Genomic DNA, 25,225 nt, shown 5'->3' with positions numbered 1-25,225 from the left:
TTTTAGGAGACACAGTCGACACAAGTCGACACAAAAGTCATTCTGTCTTTGTTCAGTATTCAGTGAGAAACAGAGACAGAATGACTCTTGTGTCGACTTGTGTCGACTGTGTCTCCTAAAAGGAAAGCAGCCTATATATAGATATAGAATATATTACATATAATATATATATAATATTCTCTTTTTTACCCTTTTCCTTGTCAAGTGTTGTTTTTCCACTTCTCTCTCTCACTATTTTTTGAGTTTGATTTTCATGCGTTATTTCTGACATTTCTCATATGTGTACTATATTATATGATTTATAAGACGTATATACTATCTGTCATCGCGGTGACAGGTTGTGTTCACTGACAACACGTTAAATAAAAATAATAATAGCGTGCGCGTAGCGCGCGCCTGTGTTGTGCTAGTTGTATAAAAAAAAGTAGTTTGTTCGATCATTTCTTTATCTAATAAATATTTTATCGTATATATAAGATATATATATTGTCAAAGCATTAAAACAAGGTGTATTAAAAGAATAAAATATATGTAAAATTTGTAAATTGAATTATATATCCAACATGCTTTATTCTATTCTTGTTTAATTTAGATTGCGTTCGGAAACACCACTCGTGTGCACTTTATCTTTATTGCTCATTAGATTTAAAACAAAGATAGATTGACGCTCGTGTGCACACGAGTGGTGTTTCCGAACGCAGCCTTTAGGATGCTTTCCAGCTACGCACACAGGCGTGTACGTAGCTGAAAAATGCCCTTAATAAAGATAGAACGAGTGCTTTGAAGCATGTGTAGCGTGACTTGCATCATGTCTTACAGCGACTCACCGGAAGTCATCAAGTCGGAGAATTACCCGCTTGATTCGTCGGAAATGAACTTCTCTTTCATTTTGCGCAAGCCAAGGCGCCAGAACGAGAACACGCGAGAATTTTTCACTGTGTAGCCACGTGAGGAAAAAGCATGGATAAACCCGTGGTATTAGCGCGTGTAATAAAAGTCCTGGGCCGTACTGGCTCTCAAGGACAATGTACTCAAGTTAAAGTGGAATTCCTGGGCGAACAAAATCGTCAAATTATCAGGAATGTAAAGGGGCCGGTGCGGGAAGGCGATCTGCTAACCTTGCTGGAGTCCGAACGTGAAGCGAGAAGACTTCGATAATATTGGACCATCTTTTGTTATCAAGATTGAAAAAACGGTCGCCAGCCGGACACCTACCTAAACATCCATGGATTTCTTGTGAAGAAGCTCTCCATGCAGAGGATTCATGGTTATGTCAATTGCTGATGAAAAGCAGCCCTGCCCACGTGTCCTTTGGAGAAAACAGAAGATCCAAAACAAGATCCATGTTTCGCATTTAAAAACATTCCTGTCAGAGAAGAATTCTACAATATAATTTACAATAAATCCTCGACTGGTGATCACAAATCTAACAGTGTTATTATTATTGTATTTCCTCAATCACGTAGTCTTAAACAGCACCTTTTTGTGAGCACAAGTGTGTATCAATTTTTTAGCAGCATATATAGTGCATATATAGATTTTATATAATTAGACATGGTTTTTTTGTTTTATTGTTAAAAATTTTTATGTACACATTAATTAGGATAATGAGATATAAAAATATCAATTTCATAAACTTGACAAGATATGATCATTATATTTACAACTATTGTTATATTCTTTTTCGTTTTGATAGTGGTGTGTCAGATGAACATGAAGTTTTAGAATTATCCATACTTTGTCTAGTTGATCTTTTAGGGATCCTTTTTAACAGTTCATAAACAGATTCAGAATCTTTATGCTCTTTTTCATCTGAGGCTGAAAGAAAATAAAATATAAATAGAACTTGGTCACAATTCAATATGCCTGCAACAAGCAGGAGGTTTAACATAAAATTTAGCCATACCATTATCTGCTAAATCATCCTTGCTCTTGAAACGACCTTTGAAAGACTTATACTCTTTTGTCATATCTTTCATATCCTTGAACTTATCTTTCTTTGTTTCTACTTCTCTGGTATATTTTTTTGTTTCTTCCTTTCCCATGTCTTTACTGCCTTTGATGTCATGAAAAGTACTGTCTTTTTTTAGACTTTCTTTATCATCCTTTTCTTTTTTAATTTCTTTATGTTTATCTCTCTGATCTTTTACTTTTGTTTCCGATTCTTCTTTTCTGTGAGATTTTGCCATAAATTCCGTCTCTGGCAAGGAAAAATCTATCTCTTGATTGAGAAATGGTAAATCTACATCGTCCTATAAAAATAATTTATATACATGAAATTAAACTCTAGTAGATGTATCTCTGGTTTTAAAATGTACGAGAGTTTGTAGAAGATTATATACTTACTAGAGCCACAAGATCGTACATGGATTCCAAATGATTCCAAATTAGTTTCAATGGAACATTCTTGTGAATCGCAGTACGAAATTTTTCCCATATGCACACCATATGAAAGTATTTGTTGATACCTTATATATAATCCATTAAAATACAAGTGTTGTAACGATTGTATACAGTACAATAATGCAATGTAAACATACATAATCTTATACTGTCATAGTGTTTTTGATCTTACCGACTGGCTTGTGTCCGTTCATGGCAAAAAACAATTGAATCTCGTTTTCTACATTCCATTCTACTTCATGAAGTGACATGTCTACCTGTTTTTCTTTATCATTAATAGCCATTTTACGTAAATTTTCAATATCACTTAAATACATCCACCATCATCATAAAAATAGCCAAAAAAAACTAACACACCTAAAGGCCTAAGAGTCAGTTTTACCAACTTCGGTAGCATAAATTCGATCAATTATGTCGCAATTGATTAATTCAGATTCTCGATGAATGCAATTGACCGATTCTAACAAAATAAAATTCAAATTTGATTTTGATCAAATCTTATCGTATAAAATTAAGAAAAGGTTTTTTATTAGAAAATTAATAGAAAAACACACATGGAAATAATAAAATATTTTATTACAAATCAATACGCACATCAGTCATTGATAATTTGCTTTTATAAATAATGCACATAGAAAAGATGAAGAAATGGAAATTGCATGACACATTTACCGTAATTTTCCATAAAACTTAAAGAAAATTGTGCTTTAGATGCATTATTACATATATATTAATATTTACAGGTGTAATACTCTAATAATATAGGATAGGAGTCAAACTTAATGATCTGTTCTCTATACATATCATACACAATAGGAAACACGATGTTGTCCTGGTCTAATTTGCTTCTTCATATTCTTTAGTATGGCACTCGCGATAAAAACTGGAAGACAGTAGTTTGTGTGACGCTACTACTTGTGAATTGTGACTTTATGCAATGTGCAAATTCCAGTGATCACTCGTATATATTGTGACATTAAATACTTTGTTCTACTGATTTTTGTATCAATATATAAATCACAACACAAATAAGACCTGCATTAAGAACAATACTGCTCAAAACATCCATCTGTTTAGATAAGCGAAGGTGACGAAATGGAATTTTGAATCTCAAGTATTTCTGCTCACAATCTCTTATAGCGTTTAGTAAATATATATAAATATATATATAATATATATATAATATATATATATATATATATATATATGTTATATATTATATATTATATATTGTAGCTTTTTTATAACACTGAAAAATATTTGAGATTATTTATATAAAAGTCTTTATGAGAATATATATATATATATATATATATATATATATACACACAATATATGTATATATACATATAATATAAATATATATTATAATGTAGTTGTTGTTTTGAGCAGTGTATTAAAAATACTTTCAATTACAATATGACGAGTCACTGATGAGTATTATGAAAGATAAAATATATCAGTCTAATCGACTAGTGACACTCAAAGCTCATCGGTAAAACGCTCTATGTCCTGTAAATGATCACCAAAGTCCGTTGCCTCGCTGCCCACAAAAATATCATGATGGTTCAAAATCTCATCAAACGACAATCTATTGTCATGATCGTCATCGGAACTGGCAAATAAGTGATCTACCTCATCATTCGCTATCTCTCTGAAATAAACAGCGTTATTATGTCATAAGTATTGACTTATTTGATAATAGATATTACAGAGGATGTGTACATACTCATTACTCGGAACAAGCCAAGACAAAATTTCATCCGAATCCAGTCTGCCGTCTCCGTTTTTATCGTGTTCATAATCAAACGTAGTTTTTTCAGCCAACAGCCATTCTTTATCTTTGTACTTGCCTCTGTCGCCAATAAACTCTTGGAAATTAACATATCCATCGTTGTCTGTATCTTTCTTTTCCAAAGCTTGCTTCAATAAAAGTGGAAACATTCTAGGAGTCTCTTCAGGATGTGTATAAGCTTTGAATTCCACTGTATCTAAATATCCATCTTTATTTAAATCAGCAGCCTCAAACGTGTCTTTGTCATCTTGAATCGCACTGTCTTCCAGAGCCAAATCTTCCGGATCCTGGCCAAAGGTATCCTGCAGGATTTCATCCCAACTCACTTTGCCATCCTTATCCATATCAGCATCTTCCAAGCGATCTTGAGATTCCTCTTCAGAAAGCATGCTGTTTGCAAAATGTACATAATTAATAACTCTTAAACTTCTCAATTAATCAATCAATTTAATTGATAAAATGTTAATAGCATACTTGAATGAACGCAAGATCCAGGCTTTCAGCTCATTTCTCTCTATGAATTTATCATCATTCAGATCCATTTTTGTTAATAAAATACCTAATCGCCTCTTGGATTCTTCTATTGGAAGTCTGTCAAATTCTTCTGCCTCTTTTACACTTCCTGTATAGAGATAAATAGAATGCACAAAATAAGATTAAATATAAATCAGAAATTGTCAATCAAAAATAACATTTGTGCGTGTATGGTGTGTGCTCACTAGTAGTTTTCAAAATTTCATAAAATAGAGATGTTCTCACATATATGAAAGTTTTACATCTTTAATCAATATTTTTAAATATTTATGATAATAGTAAAGTCAATTTAACAAAACTTTCAAGTAAAATAATTGAGAAAGACCCAAACAAAACTAGTTTTCTAAACCAAAGGAATCTAAAGTGAGATGGATTGAGACAGAAAAAATATTCCACAAAAATACATTCTAGATATCTTTTTCTTTATTCAGTCACTTCTCCTTCATACCTACCTAGAATGGCTTCATGATCAAATTCCTGATGATGATCATTTTCCGTGTAGTGATCACTATCACGGGGACTGAATGCTCCGTCTTCCATCCTCTCGTTGCTGTTGAGTTTGTTATGTTGATGCGTGTGAATGTGTGCGGAAGCGGCATTGCCGTAGGTTGACAACGATGCGACGAGAGCAACGACGAAGAGTAGAGCAACGTGCTCTTGGGCGGCCATCGCGTTGTGTCTTTACAAGATACAACGGATACAACAGCGTGCGACTTAAAACAATGTTTATTTACGTTCAACGACGATGCATAACCTATAGCTCAACTTCTGCTGACCAAAAGAATCGATTTTGCTCTAGCAGACGTCGCACGGCGCTGTGCTGATCAACTAAATGTTTACTGACATTTGTCTGTCTACGGCGGATGTTATCGATTACTTTCTATTACGCATGACGCAGCAATTGCAAAAAAATTTATATACGCTCAGAGAAAAGTGTAAAAATCGTTAGGTAGTCGAGAGAGATGTCTATGACACACAATATCGTAAATACATATACACATATATTTTACTGAGAGTTACATTTCTAAAGAAAAAATATAAAATATAAAATATAAAGATATAAAGAGAGAAAACTTATATTTTTTTTTTTATTAAAAAATAGTTTATTTCTCTTTAATATCTTTTTAATTTTTATCAAAAATCCAAAACGGAAAGTTGCCGCTTTTTCTTCTTGTGTTTCAAAACAAGCACGCAACATCAAAAAGGAACAAAATAGAATATTGTTTTAACAAAACTTGAAAAGTGCAGAGAAAGAGAGAGAAAGAGAAGTGGAAAAACAACACTAAAGTCACGTGACTTTACTTTAACACGTGTTTTCAAAAACATGACTTGATACGTAAAGAATAAAAAAATGACAATTTACCAAATATATGTATATGTAGCTTTGAATGTTGCGCCGCAGCTGCACGATGATTGATTTCTCCAAATGCACTGAAATGAGTCCCTTATTGCGCGAAGTTATTACTGCCAATAGTCGCAATCGCTAATATATATATTTTCGATAGTTTCGATTTATATGTTGCATCGAACTGATCAAATCACCGCTGAACTCTCGTTCTGTGTATCGTTTCCGTATTTTACTGATTCGAACTGTGAAAACAAATCTCGTCGTGTATCGCCGAAAATGCACCGAATTCGTCGCTTTTCGCGTTGAAGTGTCGCCGCCGACCGCGCGATATCGCAAGTATGTTCGCCGTTTTAAAACACACTCGAGTCAGTTTCTTTGTCAAGCTCGCGCGGTTTCGCGTCGCGTCGCGTTTTTTGTGTGCGTCTCGCGTAGAGAAGCAGCTTTGTGCCGGATGCTAAATTCTTTAGTCGCGACGCGTGTGCCGAGTCACGAATCCGTCGAGCGAGAATGAAAACGGCCGCCGTTCGAAAATAAAGTCGGTTCCTATCGTGATATATACCTATCGTCGCGTCTATTTTCAACGCGCGGCGCGCCGCCCGGCCGATTCTTTGGACCGCGCAAGAGTCGAAAGTTTTGTTTAAATTTAAAACATAGTGTACATCGAATCGATAATGGCAATCGAGTGGATGCGCTTTTCATCTCAGAATTTTCCGCTACAGTCGCATCGCTTGAATCGGTGAGTGCTTCTCTCTTAGTTTATTATCTGCACTCGAAAATGCGTCATTTGTAAACATTATTTTCGATTGCGAAAGATCATACACACACACGTGTGTATATCTAAAAATAATATTGTATTATCAATGATAAGTCAAGTTTGTGCTGGAAAGTTTGAGCACAATTATTTGTTAGGAGAAATATTCGATATGCGATAAGTGCAATGAGATTTGAAATTTCGAAGTTTATTTCTCGCGGAAATGCGCGCGAATTTTGTAGCATCGACTTTTAGTAATGATTTACACCGTCGGTAAAGTCGAAGAATTATAGATAACTTACTCGTGGTTGATACAAGTAGAAAAGATTAGTTGTCGGTAACAAGGATAACGATCGCATCGATTCGAATGTCGTTAACTTACCGACTGTTTTGGTACATTATTACCAAATGCAATCTAATACAAGATAATTAATATTAATGTTTTCTGTGATTAACTTAAAATTTTAGAACTTATAATGCAAATGGCGTGTGAAATATTGTTATTAATTGATAATACAATAATGTTTAGAAATAATTTTTCTGCATAAACAATTGCTCGTAATTATTTGTTTATTGACAAAGAAAGAACTCTCTTTCTCTCTCTCTTTACATATATCTTTTTTTTACTTTTTTACAAAGCGTAGAATAAATAAAAAAGAGATTAAAAAAGAGGATATTATTAAATTATAATATTATTGTACGTTTGATCTCTCTCTACATTGTATACAAAATTATTATGTACACATGATGTATGTGTATGTTGCGTAGATAATTATCAGTAGAATTATATACAAATGTGCGTATTATTTTTTTTTTGCGCGACATAAATTAGTTTTGAATCTCGCAGAGACGTGCTCGCGCACATTTATATTTTCATTGCATTTCCGCAATATTCCTTTTATTATGTTAATTAAATTCTGGATATTAATCTCTCGTCGCATTTACTAACGCGCGTGAGGACGCGTATATCTCGCGAAATCTGTTAACGGTTACAATTATTGAAATATGCATTTAATTCGCGAAGCGTGACACATACACATACACAAACGATATTTTACACGTATCCCGTGCCAAAAATTTCGAATTGTTGCTATCTTTTGCGCGCGTTCTACCAATCGTATGTAGATTATCAAAGGACGAGCGGTCAGAACTGATTGGCGGGACGGAAATACGGCTGTTTTGCATCAGCACCCAACATAAATCGGTTTCCGGTCTTTTCGCGCCAGTGTAGGATCAAAGAAACTCAGTGTTGTCTTTTCATTGTAAAAGAATCCTATCTCCTGCAAATTCTTACTTTATCTTAAAAATATTTTAAAACAAATACTACGCAAGTAAATATTATTTTCAATATAATGTAGATATGACATACTAAACTGACATACACAGACGCATATAAAGGTATGTAAAGAATAAAAAAAAATGAGACAATAGCATGACACCGAACAACGAAGTTCGATTCCAACCCGCACCCGCAACAATCGGCGATACTCGTATCGAGGATATCTATTTGCGTAATTTCTTCGCGTTTCATTTCGCCCGAACGTTTCGCGACGAGAGGCGGAAGATCTTACGACGGGTGTTATGTGGTGATTTTGATGTTGCGGGGCGGAGATATCGAGAGAACGCCAACGCGTAACGGGCGCGTTCCTTCTGACATTCAAATGTTGGCCGACGCCGACGCCGACGAAAAAGGATACGTACGAACCCGACGCCGCTTATTCATCGCTCAAAGGGATCATTTATCAACATATTTGATATGCTCCCCACACCACTCGCGCCCACAACCCTTCGCGGGGCGAGGATGTAGAAGAGAACCGCGCGCTCTTTCTCCGCGTTCGCTCCTCTCTCGTCTTCCATAGAAATAATATGCTAATCGCGCGAAGGCGGAGTTTAAAAAGTGCTCCGATAAATTCTCGAGACTTTTGACGTAATTTTGCCTCCCCCTTTTCGCCGCCGCCGCCGCCGCCGCCGCCGCCGCAACGTCTTCCAAAAGATTCTTTTTGCGCGCGCTTTCCGGCGTCTTGAAAGAACTTTACCTTACCGCATATATATATATAAAACGCGACCCCGTTATACATATATCATTGAAGCGATAACTTCTCCTCTCGCGGATCCTCGTGTGGAGATCCTGGCGTCGCGTCGCATTCGACGCGCGATTCTTTCGTTTTTTTTTTCTTGATCGAAATATCCTGCCGACAAAACACTAAGTATAAATGGATGGATCTGCGGTAAATACCAATCTGTCAATGAAAACAACGTGAGAAGTTTTTGATTTTCAAGAGAAAAAAAAGAAACTATTTTCGCGAAAGCATCCTCTTCAATTTGCATAAGAAATGTGCGTTCACGGAGTAGTTAGAGAAATTAGATTACGTCGCGGTTAACAAAACCCTTTTGTGTAAGCCGAAACCTTCCAATTTTCTGTACGCGAGCGTGCTCGCGCGTGTCGGAACGGCGCATAAGTGATTGACGTGGAACGTTAAGATCATTTACAAATCCCCTCATCGGCACTTATGCGTGCGGTGACGCATACGCACATATTTATGCACCCCTGGCCCCTTACACATATCGCGGCCTCATACATACATCGGTCATATTAGCCGCAAAAGCCGAAACGCGGCGCCCTTCGCGTTTATTTAAAAGCGTTCATATTTTATCGAAATACACAAAATCAGAAATAAAAATAATATTCGATGAAAATAATAAAAAAAAAATCGCAAACATTTTCTCGTAATGTTTGTAATACGTGTAAATGTTATTCTTTTTTTACACATTCTGTTGTTGTTTAATCGTCTTGTATAAAAGACGAGACATTTTTATATCGCGATTTCTCGAAGAAGTCGAGACGAAGTTCCGTCGATGTTGTGTGTACTGTCATCAATCGTTCTAGACGTCCAACTAATATCTTCCGAACGTTCAATTCCGAAACGCCACGTCAGCGAGAAACACTTTCAAGCATATTGAGACGGGATTCTCGGCGGCCCAGAGATCGTCATTTACTTTAAGCCCTCCTTTCCATATTTATCTCGATCTACTTCATTACGGCCACTTCGAGGCGCGCTCCTTCTTCCGTCTTCTTTTCTGCCGAATGTCTTTCGGTTAGGATTACGACTCACTCTCTTTCTCCGCGGGAACGAATGGTCGCGGCGGTTATTAGGATCACTGCCGGCGCAGATTGCTTTTGCGCGAACCCAGAATTTATGGACGATGATGATAAAGTCCCGCGGAATCGTAATCGAATGTCTCTTTCACGAGTGTTTCTGTTGGAAGAAAAAGTCCTTCCTTTCCGAGACGAATCGTAAATTCGCTCATCTCGTTCGGTTCTGCATTCCCAAACGCGCGAGAGACACGCGCGTTCGTGAGATCGTAATTTTTTTTTTTTCTTTCAAATTCAGTCGTTAACGTAAATTTGTCATTTCAAGCAGCGCTCGCGCGCTGCACATACGCGCGTTTAATTCTCGCGATGACAATTTTAATTATATATCAAATAATATTACACATTTAATTATATTGGTAATTATTCTATTATTAATATACATTATCGCGTATAATAATTTGGAAAACAAAAGATCGCGGTTTTAAATCGAATATCGAAATATTGAAAAAGCGATAAAATTTATCTTTGAGGTTTAAATCCGAAAAAAGTTTTGTCTCGTCGATTTTTTTTTATTAGTACTTCCGCTCAAAACGATGCACCATACTTCAGATTACGTGGAAAAATCTCGCAAGTATCCGCGCCAGTGTTCGAGGTTTCTTCCTTTTCCCCTTGACGGGGCATACGCGCCTCGCGATTTAAGTCGTCAACTTTTATGGGGGTAGTTTTCGCGGAGATGGTCCGCGACAAGCCAACATAAAAGGGGGTGGAAGTTTCCGGTAATATGGCGTCTTACCGCGGAATATGGCGGCAACTGTATACAAGAGATAGCGACAATATTGAGGTGGCGGGAGCGCCCCAAAGAAAACCGAGCGAATCCCTTCGCGTTCGCTTCGTGTTGTCGGGTCGACGTCCTTTTTCGATACCTCTTCGATTCCAATCTAGTGTCGCCTTATTTGCACATGGTATCATCACATTTGCATAATTGCAAAGTGTCCCAAAAATATTATTTTCCATATTCGTCGATTGTTTGATTGAAATCTTCCGCAAGTTGTTTTTAGCGAGAGATAAATTGGGAAGATAAAAAGAAATAAAAAAAAAAAAAAAAAAAGAGAAAAATTCAAAAGGGAAATTTCTATAGGAGTCTCAAGATGCAAAGAGAACGTTATAAGCTAAGGTAAACCACCCTTCTGGTTCGATTGAAGGAGAGTTACTTGCGGGGAAGGTATAACCGCACTCGATGATCGTGGATTAACACGGAGATTGCGCTGAAGAGCGTCTTCCTTCGCAATCCGCTGATTGCATCTGGCATTTGTGTCACGCCCTTGAGCGCCCGGCCGATATGCCCGGACAAATTGGAAATTGGTATTCAGTCCGTTGCCCGCTGCTGGACGGCCAGACGGATTTGCGAAGGAGCACCTTAGTCCCGGGCAAGAGTGTCCGTACGTGCTGGATGTGGACTGGTTGCGGACTAAGCGACGTTAGAGTTGTTCAAATCGCTTCCCGACAATCGTCCAAACGCCGGAATACCAAAGGAGAACGGAACGGATATTTTTCATTACGTGGAGCCTCAAAATGAGGCTTCCGCCAAAAAAGTAGGAACATTATCATTTTCGTATAAACCCGGAAAATATGTACGCATAAAATATTTTACGACATCTAAGACGATTTGATGACTTGCAGTAAATTTTATGTGATTCTTTAGACAGAGCTAACTTCGAAACCGTAGAAGAAACTGTGAAATAGAAATCGCGTTACAGATAATTCGAGCGCTCATTGCGCGCCGCAGTGGAAAAACCCGCGTATGTTCGGCCAAGTAGAAATAATCGCCAACAGGATCCAGCGTAATTTATGATCGACCCAATTATGGATTCTCTCTACGTGCGCGTTGCTGGCCATATTTGCAAAATGCAATTCATACACGATTGTTTATTACTCTTGAAGGGAAAATTAAACACAACAGAATACGTACTTTTGTTATTATACTGTGAAAAATATGCGGGTAGAAAAAGCATAAGTTATAGGCTTTGCAAATTGAACGATCTTTCGGTTATCGGCTCGTCACAGACCGGGGCGTCGTTTTACAAAGACTGTGTTGAGGATATTTCCCCGGGGATGGTTCGATACGCACCGGCCTCATTTCTCAATCGAACGGTCGAAAAGACTAGCACGTGAGAAACCTACTTGTCCCGAAGCTTCCGCGTGTTGATCTTAAAGATTGTTTAATAGATGAGGGCATAAAATGTAGTAAGTATTACAACACATATAACAATATTTTAAATAAAATTAAAAAAACTTAAAGATTAATTAAAGACGCACACATTCTTAGGTTTTTTTTTAACTATTATTTTTGTAGAAAATTTTTAACACTTATATACGCGTCCATAAAGAATTTCAAAATAATTGACGATAGACATTCATGAATGATGTGCTAAGAGGAAGAAGCGTCACGAGTTTTCTTACAAAACAATCAGCGTTATGCGTCTCGCGAAAATCTTCGACAACACCTCGCGGCGAATTTTGCCGGTGACTGTACTCTGATTTACTTCCAACCGATTCGCCAGGAAATCGAATTACCCCCGCGGCGAAGCACGCGGAGAAACCTCGAATTAAGAAACACTGAGACCTGCGGAAAATATCGGCGCGATATAAATCAAGACCTCCCAGATACCTTCTTTTTCTCGTCCCTGTTTCACATTCGTTATTCGCGACGACGATCGATAAACGTCGCGATTCGTCTCGCGAATCACATCGAACTACCTCATTTCTCAGGCAATCGAAGGAACGAGATTTAATCGCGAAACGCATCGCCGATCGCGGTTGATGAGCACCGTTAATCGTCGGTCATCAACGCGGCTCTCCCAGTTTTTTTCCCAGACGAGATCGATACGTAAATATCCACGGAAATTTTATGCCCCGGAAAGTAGGAACATCTAGACAGTTAAAAACTTGGTTCGATTGCCCATAAAGTGTCCTCGTTCGGCATTCTGTTTCTGAGGTACTTAAGTAGATTTTATTTCGCGTGTTTTACGACCAACGCTGGTCCCACCTCTCTTTTCGCTTGAATTTGGAATATTCGAAATATAACGCGAGATACCTTCCAAGGAGTTCGCGATACGAGTGCAGCGATACGTTGTTTTTTAACAATAAAAAAAGATATGAGAATGCCGATCTTAGATTGGTTGAAATTTTGTAAAATTTTCAGAAATCTTTGCGAAGTTCTTTCCGTTTTACGAGTTTTATTGCATTTTATCAGACGCGCGAAAAATGCGGGGAAAATTGTTTTCGAGGAAAATCTCGCGTAAAGTTCGAAGATTGACGCGATGCGGTCCTTCGATTTGCCAAAGTGACCCTTACCTTTTAGTGAGTTTAAAGAGCTGGGGCACTCTCACGGATGTGCCAAGTTAGAAGGAATTACGGGGGGGGTGGGCGTCCTTTAGAGAGATCCTGTGCTTAATGGCGCTGAATCACAGATTGCGCGCACCCCTAAATTTGAATTTATTATCAACCCTTGCCCGACGGAATGCCGCGCACAGCGGCGGATGGCGCTTGTACGCGGCCGAAAGAATAATTCCCCTTCGCCGCCAATCGCCGCGACGTAGCCGCCTGTTCCGTCGGGCTCCGCTGGAATTCGCAAGCTTCTAAATGCCGAGATCATCGTTTTCTCATCGAGATCTAAGCGGGTGTTTTTAATCGACTTGGTTAACTTTGTCGCGCGAAATTGAGTTGTTTTTCATGAATTTCCAATTCTGCAGAATTTTATTCGAAATTCTGTGAGAGAGAAGAAGAGAGGTCGCGAATTTTCACGAAGCTAAACGTCAGGATTCGATATATACGCGTAAAAAATTGATTTGATATTAAAAAAAGAAATTAGCAAAATTGAGAGGAAGAGATTAAAAATTTTGCTTCTCACGCGAATATCTCGATGTTCACATTTCGATGAATGCCCGCGCGAGATAAACGTCCCTTAAAGAGTTAATTGGTCATTTATCGGTGTGTTCCAGTCCGGACACGTGTATACGACGGCTAAATGAACACGCTAAATGAAACGACACTTAACGCGGTCGCCGAGCACGTTGCATATCCGAACGAGCCGTGTCAAATGAATGCACCCGCGGGCAGCGGCGAGTCGACCGGATGCGGTCTATCGTCGATCGCCGTTCCGTTCGATCGGTTCCGCGGCGCGTCGCGGAACGGAACGACGACGGGACGGGCTGATAAATCCGATGTGTGTGTATCGTTAGCGCGATAAATCAATTATAATATTCCACGGTTAGCTTGGAACTATATCGGTTGTTAGTAAAATCCGCCCGGCGTTACGGATGGCCACTATACAATATACGTGTACATATACGCGCACCGATTGTGTTTCTCACATTATTACGAATCTCGAGTTTTCTCTCCCCTCTCTCTCTCTTTTCTATTATTCAACGCTCCGCCGGTCAAATTCTTGTTTTTTTTTCATCAAACAGATAAAAAAAAATTCCAAACACATCTATGCGCATATATTGCGCCTAATGGATAATTCGTCATTGTTCCAGTGTTCTCTTCTGTTTTCCTCTCGTTTCTTTTCAAAAATTTCTGACCGTGCATATCTCCTCCTCTTCCCTCATCCCCATCCTTCTTTCGCTCCGATAAATACGCGATCGTCCACCCCTTGCCCTCCACTCCGTTCCATTCGTCGAACCTACGGATTCGCACTTCGGTTACGCCCGGCATTATTCACCCTTTATTGGATTTGCCGATTTTTCCGTCGCGAGTCGCGGCGACGCGATGCGCGCGCGATGCACCGTGACGGCTCCCCTGCAACGCGATCCGCAACAATGTAGCCGATCGTTACAAAATGTGCGAGGGGCATAAATCCTTCGCGGTCCTTTCCGCGGCGATGCGCAGGGCGGAAGAAGGCTGATAATGGTTTTCAGACTCGCGCCACGGCTGATGCGTCGCGACAGTCGCTCTCGCTTCCGAGAAATGTTTTCCGCATCCGCCACATGACACTTCCATCGCGTCTTATGCAGCCAGAGCGTTACTGCATTCATTCTTTTGGACCGAGATAACAGTCAGCTTGACGCGCGAAATGTTTTTCATGTAACAGTCGATTGTAATAGCACACGCAACAGTATGCGAATCGAACTGATCTCTCATTAAAAAGCATAATTGCACCATTGCGAATTGAAAGCGAATTAAGTAGTACCTGATAAATATTTAGAAAACTATTGACTTTTTACAGCTACACATTAATATTTAGATGTGGAATTGTCGTTTGCGATAAGGCACTTCGTTACGATGAGCAAGTGGTGAGAATTTTTCGCGAACTGAATCCTTTCGTGTATTTTTAGCGACGATATGGGGAAGTGAAGAGGGTCGGTTTGGCACTTCCGAGTTATTCGTCCAGATCTAAAGATTTGGAACGCACCGTGGATTCGCATTTGCATACTTCGCCGATTTCGCTGGTGGTTCCCCATTCCACGCGACTCTTCTCTACACGGTCCACGACTTAGTTCTTTCCGCCGTCTCCGATGCAAATTACAATATTCCCGTGCCGTTCGTTCGAATATGAAAATATACGCGTCTGCCGATCAAACTATAAGATACGCATCTTCTATTCTCCGCGATAGAGAGAACAAAGAAACTCCGAGCTTCGGGTCTTTCGCACTTACACCTGCGTGTTCGCAGTTGCCGCTTTTATCGAGTGCTTAAATTTTGCGCCTTAAAGTTTCGTATCTTCGCAATAGAGACATTGGAATTTTTACAAAACAATTTTGCGCAAAGAGAAAATGTAAATTTTTGTTCAAACACGCAAGTCTCCGTTGTGATTAATAATTTTTATAACTTCTTGTTGAGTGTGTGATATTGCGCGGGAAGAGTCGCTGTTTCAACGTGGGCGAGAATATAAATCGAGCCTGTAGCCATTGAATCACGCCGCGGGACGCGCTACCACGCGGATGCGCAAATCTTGGCGCTTTTTAAAAGATTAAAATTTTTACCCGGGTCCAATCGGTTCGCGCCACGCTCTCAGAGATCGCACCTCGCACTCGCTTCTGCAGAATAATGTTTCCCACGCGGCTGATACGGCGACTCCCCGGCCACAGTCTCTCTCTCGCTTCTTTTTTGCTACGGCAATATTTAGATAAACCTCGCTACGTGTGCCGACTAGAAAGCAGGTAGAAGAGATATGTTGTAAAACATTATGTATCACCGTTCCCGCGGTCTCATTCTATTGGCCCGTAACCGAGTTCCCTCTGGGGAGACCGATGTCGGACAAGGCTGAACGCAAACGCCTAATTGTTTTTCTTTATGTAATAATTATTTTCACATCATTTTGGCGACTTATTGAAATGTTAACATAACATACTGTTTTCTTGGATATTTTTGCGAAAATTTATCAGTACATTTCAGTACACATTTAACCTCGCGATCACGATCGTGATAAGGGTTTCGTAAAAACGCTTCCAGCGTCAGTGACGAACGATCTAATTATTTTCAGACTTTCCTCATTAGCTGTCCCCCTTCTCGTAGAGACTCAGTACAAATCGTTCCTTTTGTGCCCGACGCGTCGCGACAACGGGTTATCTAAATCGCGTCGAATATTTCCGCGGTAGGTTCGCGGGTGATTCGTGGCGACGGCGCTCACCGTTATTTCCCGTTAAAAAGCATCTCGCGTATCAATTTCACGGGACAACGCGGTGCATCGCGGGTAATCCGGCGTGGTGGATCGTCTTTTTGTTCCTGGCCGCTTATTGCTTGTCCCGCCGTAATCTCCGAGCCCCGACACCCTGTTACACCCTGCGCATCCCTCTGGCCCGCCGCCCTCTCCTCACCCTTTCCCGAGTTTCGCTCCACTATGTTCCGCCGTTCTCCACATCCCCGCCTTCCAATAGCACAGTCGGACTTTTCCTTCGCCGGGTAATCCTCTTCGCGGGCTGGAAGGCTTGTATTTTCCGCGCGTGTATGTATGTACAGATGCGGACCAATTTGTGATATAATCATGGAATCACGTGCTTCTTTGAACCGTTCGCAATGGAAAGATGAGGGGTGAATTATGTCCAAATAGTTTTGAAAAATTACGAACTAGAACGGAGAAACGATGGAAATTGATTTATTTTATCGGAGTTACACACACACATGTTAAGAACAATGCGCGTAATATCTATTGCAATTTCGCGCGGTCATAATATTATATTAATCGTTAAAAATGTAAAATTTACAAATTAATTGTTTCTGTCATCTGTGCTTTCTTCAAAATTCCACGTTCTGTGCGCCGTTTCGCAGCCGGCCGCGCGCGGACCGCTACACTTCCGCGGTACTTAACGTAAGTACGCCGGGAGTTTGGCGAAGAAAATAAAGAAACCACTCGCCGCGCTCTCTCGCCCGGTCCATCCCTTTCGTCGTCGTCGTCGTCGTCGTCGTCGTCGTCTCACACCCCTTTCGTCTCCTCGTGCTCCGTATCGCGGGACAATGTTATTTTACGGCGCGGTGAGTTTGAGCCTCTTTCATCCGGCGACACGGTGGTCGTGGCGATGGTTGTGGCGCGGTGGTTTCTAGCAAACCGCCACACCCTCGTGACTGCCTCCGCCTCTACCTCTGCCTCTCCTCCCCTTTCTCTCTCTATATATATATCTTTCTCTCTTGTTCCCTTTCACCCTCTCCCTGTGCAACGTTTAATCTGATCAAGCGCGGATTATATCGGACAGCACGCTGACGAGGAGGAAAAAAATCGCTGCAGCGCGACGAGAGACGATCTTGTGCGTTGTGTCGAGCTTCCGTTGCTGCAAAAGTGCTGCTTCAACTATAGATGATGTATGATGGCGTGTTTTGGATTTGTTCTATAAAATTATAGTATGCCGCTTTAATGTTTCTTGAATAAAAAACGCTTACCGCAAAAGAATTGCCGAAATTGTGAACGTAACAAAATTATGCGGAAGATCGGAAAGTAGCAGAAAATATCTGTGTGATTTCTTATATTAAAAAAATTGAATGTTAACAAATGACGCGCGCTGGTTACTTTTTAATTTAAATTTTTTTTATAAAACTACGAAACATACAAAACGCGAACATTTTGTCGAACAGCATTCTTGCGAGATTGCTCACGCACGGTGTCGAGAAAATTGGAGAAGGATAGCAGGGGGATCTTGCTCCGTTTTATTACATCAAACGGACTGCGACCAAGCTGCACAGTCTACTTGACTCGGTCACTCGGCTCCTGTCCGACCGAATAAACGTCGCCTCGCCTTATTCCGTGCCAACCTAAACCCTCCCTTTTCCCCTTGTCGCCTCCCCGAGGGCACTTTTTTACGTCATCGAGAGAGACCCGAGTGTCGTGTCCCGACGACATTTTATCGGCCAACGTGCTCGTCCGGCTTCTCAATTTCATTTTTCTCGCCCTCTTATTGTCGATTCGTTGACACATTCGAGCTACAACCAGATACTCGATTTGCTACTCATATATGAAACATTTAAAATTGATTTCGTATTTATGTAAATCTGTAAAACGAAACTACTTCGAAGAAAGATGACAATGTTATTTTTGTGATACATCTTGGATATTGTTTCTTTGCATTTTGTACAAAAGTTTAAAGATGCAACATTATAGATATGTGTAGAAATACATAATATATTGTGTTCTAACCCTAAATTTTGTAAAAGATAGATCAACCGATCGTTCTATCTCAATAGATCGAGAAGAAAGGCGCGCAAACTACTTAGAAAATGTGATAGCCATGTATATATATATATATATATATATATATATATATATATCGTCTACGTTCGCTTATTGCAACGACGACGATGGCGTTGGCCGTAACTTGATTTTGCGTTCCATCTGAGACACTGAAAGTCCCTCCGGCCGTCCGGTCTGCCCGTCAATAAGGCAATTCGCTGACCCGAATTGGCCCCATTGCTCGAAGAAGAATGACTTTCGGGACGATATTTCACTCCGTGAGAAAATATTGAGGATGCCCCGCAACGACACTACAAAGAAACGCTAAATGCGACTATCTACTTCTTCTCCAGTCAATATACGATCGAGCGGAGCTATTGAAACCCGATTGTCACTTTTTCTCTGACTAGATAACGCAATAATTCTTTGTAAAAGATATATACAACACGTGTATAGAGTTTTATTAACGGTTTTGTGATTTTTAAACAATTTGTAACATTTACAGTTTTGTGGAAAATTATGTTGATACACACCGAAATACAATACAGACAGAAACGGGAGATTCAGATCCCGATTCAGACACTCCCGACACTCGCCCGACCAAATCGTTCTTTTCAGGTCGTCGCGTTCAACTTTGCGCGATCAATTCGCATTAACTTTCAGGAGATGCGTCGAGCACAGCTCGAAATATTGCGGAGAGCATTTCATGCTCCCGTGCGGAGAAAAAAAAAAGGCAATGCGGTGTGAGGTCGGATTTTGATCCGCGAAATATTCGTTCGGACTGCTTCGGGAGATCGTTGTCGCGGTTATTATTTTTCGGGGAACGGAGAGAGGGAGGGGGGGCCCGCGGAACCGAATCCGGGATCCTTATCTAACCATAAAGCTTAATCCCCCGACGTGGAGGCGCTCGGGCGCTAAAAAGTATTTTACGAGCTGCTTATACGTTTCAGCGGTCACCCTGACACCGAATCCAATTTTCCCGATAGGATCTTTAGTAGGGATCAGGTGTTAGAGGTCTCCACGAAAGGTCTCCGCGTCAACTATGTTTGTATTCGCGCACATGCACATTGTACATCGTAATATTTCCGCAGCGCAAGCAAATCTCTTTCTCGATCGATGGATCGTTCATTTGAACTTTCGTTTCGCTTTCCAGATGGAACTCAGCGATGATAACATATGCGGAAATATATTAAGAAAAAAAAAAAAGACGTTTGCAGAAATTGTATTGTCGTATTTGCATACGACAATGTAATCTTTTCTTAATGTTTCGCGAAAAGGGCAAAAGAAACTAACACGTTACAGTTAACACTGTTAGCGCAAAATTACTTCTCATTATATTACATATTTTTAATTGCCGATGACAAAGACAAAGCGCGGGAAAAAACAATGTTGGATTGCTATTTTATTGACATTCGACGCGTTCGCGATCTACGATCTATCGCCATATTTGAATATTTCTCATTCCGGAGGCAGATAAAATGCTTTACGAGGCCAAGGAATTAACCCTTGATTTCCGCGCATTACTCTCACCGCGGAGTCTACCGAGATAAAGGGGTGGCTGCTTCCTTACTATCTCCGTGGCATAATGGCCGACGAAGAAGGGCACCGTTCATCGTGAAAGATATAATGGAGCCGCGGCGCGGCTCCTCCACAAGCCTGTGCACCCGCGATTTATGGTTTCTTTTATTTAGGGAAATAATGGCGCAAGGTTACCGGGGAGCATCGAGCCACGAGCCCTCAGATTTTCGCTTTTCAGAGTTGAATCGCGACGTGTCACTCAACCTACAGATACTTAAGGATAGTTTACACCCTGGTTTGCGTATAAAAGGAAGGATAAATATCGTGACATTCGTCAACTTAAAAGGGTCTTTTAATTCTTGCCGATAAGATCTTCGACCTTGCTTCTTGAATTCAAAATATTGTAAGATTTTATATTTTTTGAATATCCCAAAGTTTTTCAAAGGAAACTTCTCTCTAAACGAAAATAATCTCTGATCTTTCTGCTATCGAACCGCTCGCGTCTTTTGTGCGGAGATACTTGCCAGGAGAAAGAGAGAGAGAGAGAGAAAGAAAGAAGCTTCTCTCGCTTCTCCGCAAGCGTGGGCGAAAACCGGGAAGAGCCAGGGCGGATAGATCGCTCGCGAAATCTGTGCATAGGTGCGAGGTGGTCCGCCGAGTCGGCGGTATCAATATTCATCAGCGTCCTATGTTCGGCTGGCTCAAATTCGTAGGATTAGCCGGAAACTTCGCGCCGCTCCCTTCGTGTCGTAACCGCCTGTGCGACGCGCGACGAGAGATACACGGCGCGAGCGAGAAGGATGCCGTGACGTGCGTTGTACCGAGAGAGAGCGCAGGCGGTCCATCCCCCCGTGTGGGTGACCCGGCGTGTGAGGCTCCACCGCGGGATTCTAATCCGGGGTACGCCGGGTAGGCGTGTGTGACGTCATATTGCATAACAATTAATCAACGGGCGATAACAGCTAGCCGGCTCTCCACGGAGTGGGAAGCCCTGATAATCATTTCACCGGGCAGCTTAAAGTGCCACTAGTTAACGCTAAGCCGATTTAAAAGCGATTTAATATCCGGAATATTATACCTGGCCACACATCGCGCGTATACTCGACAATAGCGATCGCGCCGGAATAGATCATCGAGAACGGATTTCTTAGCTCGGTTTCGCTCGCGGAATTTCGCGAATCCAGTTCCGTTCGTTCTCTTCCGCTTGCGCGTTTTTGCACGTTTCGCTTTGTGACGCGCAACTGCGGGTTTTTGATTGATTCTTTTTTCTTTTTGCGCGCGGTAGTCAGTAAAAATGATTGTTTATTCTTCAAAAAAAGACGGAAACTTAGCAGGAAGTTCACGTTTTGTTGTTTATTTATGTCTCTGCAAAAACAAGCGAAAGAAAAAATGCTGTTCCTGACGACGCGTGTATCTACGTCGCATCGTTAATAAGCGTTGGCACCAGCCACATGCTGTCTCCCGCTCTCTTCTCTCTGCTAATACATAATGCCGATCAAACAACTGTTTAAGCAGTCCCGAGTTAAGTGCGTTTCATTCTTTCGCGAGCACCATGTCGCCCTCGTTTGTCCCTGTTGGTCTCTGTAGTACCCTCCGACGGGGATGTTTTTGGCCCGGCAAAGATTACTCCACTGCGCACTTTCCTTGAATTCGCATTTTATTTTTCGAACGAGCTCGACTTACTTTCGCACTGATTCGCTTTTTAATCGAATAGAATATGTATAAAAGTAACACATGAGACAAAAAACAACAAAAAATTTCAGTCCCGCGGAAGACACATCGCTGTTGCAAAAATAGTTTTTGGTTTTTCTCTCTTCTGTTACTCTTCGACGGAAAATATTTGTTAGTTATTGAAAGCTGTAAATCACGCGCAACGTCGACGTCCCGTCACTCGTGATCTTTATTTATCGCCCGCTATCGTGACGCGAGTAGAGCGCGTACACACGCACACAAACGCACAAGATGGGTCAATAGTTTCACGCCGACGAGGACGTGTATATCCCATTTTCGTGGGCCGCTGATTGAGGACAGATGCACGAGTAGGGGAAGTGCACTGTGCAGCGTGGAGATGAGGGTACAGTCGCGTTTACAATGACCCCGGCGAGAGAAAGTACAATGGCGCACCGGCTCTCTCGAACTCTCGGGGCCGATCCGAAAATCACTCGTCTATGACAAAGAACCGTGTTCACGCTGCCGCAAATACGCCATAAATGCGCCAAGAAGAAGCATCGATTGTACAACAACTCGATACATGCTTGCCGATTGTAATTCTAACAAGTCGAATTTTCGATATTCTATCGCAGAGAAGCGCGATTTCTCTTCGCAATTTGTTTCAACAAATGGCGAGAAGAAAATTATATTTGTTTTTCTCTACATAGAAAGTTGCTATTTTCAAATTGAAAACATTTTACAACGCTTGTAATCGAGAGAGAGAGAGAGAGATAGTTTTTGATATTTCATATAACTTTTGTGAGAATTTGTAATATACGAGTTTTCCGTCAATCTATTTTGTTATAAACGAGAGCTCCGGCTTATAAAATTTGTTATTTGATATTAAATCATTGTGTGTGCCGTACGCGAGAGGGATTTGGATGAACGCTTGCCCAATGGCGGAAAGTATCGAAATAAAACGATCGGTCCGCGATCACGGCCTGATTCGAAACCCAGAGAAACGCGGTTCGTTTCCATAAAATCTGTTGCTCGCGCCGACGCCCGAAATCCTAATTAAACGGCAGATTCGAAATCGTCGACGGACCACGTACAAGCTTAATCCGCTCGCGAGTGCCGATAATATCGATCGATCGATGTGTGCTCGCGTTGAGTTAATTAAATTAAAATACTCGTATAATAGCGCGCCAGATGGCACGACCAGAACATACAACCTTGTATTGAGTAGTCCACCCCTCTCGGCCATCCCCCGGCATAATACGTAACTCGTTTAGCCTTGCAGGTTGGTAAAAAAAAAGCTAGGGTGGGGAACGGCTGGCAGGATTGTCGCGGGATTTTGCTTGGCCAAAGTGTTTAGAGTCTCCCTTCAGTCAGCTTCTTCGCAACGTTAAACATCGAATGTAACACATTTTAACACGTTAGTCACGTGTTATAATTCGGGAAACGTAAACTTTTTCTTCTTCACAAAAATATGAATAATATGAACTTACGTCATTCTGTTTCTTAAGAATACAAAAAATATTGCTGAAAAAAACTGTATCGCGAATTGTTCTAAGACGTTTCACGATTCGAGAAAACGGAAATCTGTGCGTTTCGGAAAGATGCTTCGTCGACGCTATCATGATTACCTATTTACCAATGACAATCGAATGGTTACTTAGTTTCATGGGGTGCGGATCGAACCGCAGTTTAGCATTACGAAGGCCCAAGGCGGGTCGTTAGCGGCGTTGTCGCAACATATGCGCTCGGCAGGCTCCATATGGGCTACCATGGACCCAGATCCGAACCCCCCGGTGCCCCCTTACGCAGGATCGATACCATTTCGCTCCTTAATCGGTCTGCTTTGCGGCTTTACTCAAAGCTTGCCGCTATATATCCGGAATGCATTCCGGATATTTCTGCAATGACCAAGAGAGAACCAAAATTTTTACAAAGCAAATTTTGAAGTCGCGCGATAGAATATTTTTCTTCTAATCAAACTCTTACCCATGCGCGATTGAGTTTCAAAATTAATCCCAACGGGGATATGAAGTAAAAATTTAAAACTAAGATATTCTTGCTTTCGAAATTTGATATATGCTTCAAAATAAAAAAAAAAATAAAAATTACTAGACACAATGTATCCAAACTAGACGACATCCCGGGAGAGATGCGGTCAACGATGACTTTAAATGCGACCATATGATGCCGGGGTGAATAAAAACTCGGCATTTTCTATAATCGTCACGCAACGTGGAGACGCGCGTCGACCGGTGAAAGCGCGATGAGATGAGTTTGTGCGGCAAGTGCACGTACATGATGCATACACAGCTAGCAGTCGCGAGAGAGAAAGAGGGGGAGACGGTAGCACAACCCCCATGAAGAATGTACGGGCAGTGAGCAGGTTGACTAGCTTTGTCCATGGTCGATGATGACGATGGGGTCGGTCTCGGCACAGATGGGCCGCTAATCTCATTGAAAACTCATGAGGACTCTCGGGCCGGGGGGTGGCCGTGGTGGTACTGATGTACGAAGAGGGGGCGAAAAGCCTGCCCCTAGAAGTCTCTCAGTAAAGGTCCTCCTTGCTTCATGGGGGCCCAAGCACCGTGCTAACCACCATATGTCCTACGTATATGCATACTCCTGTACGACCGTGATGCATGTTTACGAGAATATGCTGCGGAGTTCTTCGACAGCTACACGCGTACTCCCCCTTTTCCTCCCCCGTTCCGTATGGTAGAAACATGTCATCTACCGATCGAGATCGGTCGTCACATTTCACCTGCGGAGTCGAATACGGGTTCCTTTTATCTCCGGAAAATCGTTAGGAAATCGCGTTCGACGATTACGATAAATCTGCGCGCGGATTAAGAGATTTATCAGCGTAGAGAGTTTAGGATAATCCATTGTATGTATATAATCTTCGATCATTCTAAGGGTCGGAATAAATTTACTGTTTACCACTTGGAAAAACACACAGACTTGATGTGTAATTATTTTCGGACATCCTATCGATCTCGCGGTTTTATTCAAGATTCTAATATCGAAAAGAATCTTTTCTCTTTTCTTTGCAAAAAAAATAAATAAAAAATGAAACTCGCCACGAAGAAGATTCCTGCGTTTATACGGCTTTGCTGTGTCCTGGCTCTCGTTCTGGAGCGGTATCAAGCGTTCTGGCTCCCGTTCCTGGACACTCGCGGTGATTACCGCGTGTTTCGAGCGGCGCAGCGCATATACATATTTAAGGTCGCGTCCACCGTTAAGATCACCGTAGCATAACTCCGCCGCTCCGGTTCTCTCTCCCGCGTCCTCATGCATATTCCTTCTCGTTTAACAAACACTCCGCGTAGACGTAGATGTAGACGTAGACGGAGATATGTCCTCCCGGTGTGTGTGTACCGTCGAGACGGTACGGAACGGAGAAAGAGATAGTAGCTCCGGCACGCACTCCCAGGCATACGGGGTTGCTTTACGAG

General features: G+C 41.2%; 3 protein-coding genes across 5 annotated transcripts; 1 reads left to right on the top strand and 2 right to left on the bottom strand.

Annotated features, from left to right (window-relative positions):
- Nucleotides 1-875: 875 nt before the first annotated feature.
- On the top strand, nucleotides 876-1,427 carry LOC109853037 (40S ribosomal protein S28). Its single transcript, XM_020424742.1, has one exon. The coding sequence runs from the start codon at nucleotides 961-963 to the stop codon at nucleotides 1,156-1,158; it is 198 nt and encodes a 65-aa protein (XP_020280331.1). The 5' UTR covers nucleotides 876-960; the 3' UTR covers nucleotides 1,159-1,427.
- Nucleotides 1,428-1,531: 104 nt separating this feature from the next.
- On the bottom strand, nucleotides 1,532-2,776 carry LOC109853036 (MRG/MORF4L-binding protein-like). The gene is made up of 4 exons (XM_020424741.1): nucleotides 2,576-2,776; nucleotides 2,347-2,468; nucleotides 1,907-2,252; nucleotides 1,532-1,818 (listed from the first exon to the last, which is right to left on the bottom strand). The coding sequence occupies exons 1-4, from the start codon at nucleotides 2,718-2,720 to the stop codon at nucleotides 1,673-1,675; spliced, it is 759 nt and encodes a 252-aa protein (XP_020280330.1). The 5' UTR covers nucleotides 2,721-2,776; the 3' UTR covers nucleotides 1,532-1,672.
- A 966-nt stretch (nucleotides 2,777-3,742) lies between these two features.
- Nucleotides 3,743-6,612, bottom strand: LOC109853030 (reticulocalbin-2). 3 transcript variants are annotated; one of them, XM_020424716.1, is made up of 5 exons: nucleotides 6,096-6,612; nucleotides 5,185-5,411; nucleotides 4,673-4,820; nucleotides 4,133-4,588; nucleotides 3,743-4,057 (listed from the first exon to the last, which is right to left on the bottom strand). In XM_020424716.1, the coding sequence occupies exons 2-5, from the start codon at nucleotides 5,399-5,401 to the stop codon at nucleotides 3,886-3,888; spliced, it is 993 nt and encodes a 330-aa protein (XP_020280305.1). In that variant the 5' UTR covers nucleotides 5,402-5,411; nucleotides 6,096-6,612; the 3' UTR covers nucleotides 3,743-3,885. The 3 variants fall into 3 exon arrangements, with proteins under 3 accessions (XP_020280305.1, XP_020280304.1, XP_020280303.1); XM_020424715.1 differs by having other exon boundaries at nucleotides 3,745-4,057; nucleotides 5,185-5,445; nucleotides 6,096-6,611; XM_020424714.1 differs by lacking the exon at nucleotides 6,096-6,612 and having other exon boundaries at nucleotides 3,745-4,057; nucleotides 5,185-5,698.
- Nucleotides 6,613-25,225: the final 18,613 nt, after the last annotated feature.

The sequence above is a fragment of the Pseudomyrmex gracilis genome, unplaced genomic scaffold (genome assembly GCF_002006095.1).
Source record: "Pseudomyrmex gracilis isolate BER0280 unplaced genomic scaffold, ASM200609v1 scaffold_42, whole genome shotgun sequence".
NCBI classification, from domain to species: Eukaryota; Metazoa; Arthropoda; class Insecta; order Hymenoptera; family Formicidae; genus Pseudomyrmex; species Pseudomyrmex gracilis.
The sequence above is the reverse complement of the archived record's forward strand: the minus strand, read 5'-3'. Positions and strand labels throughout refer to the sequence as shown.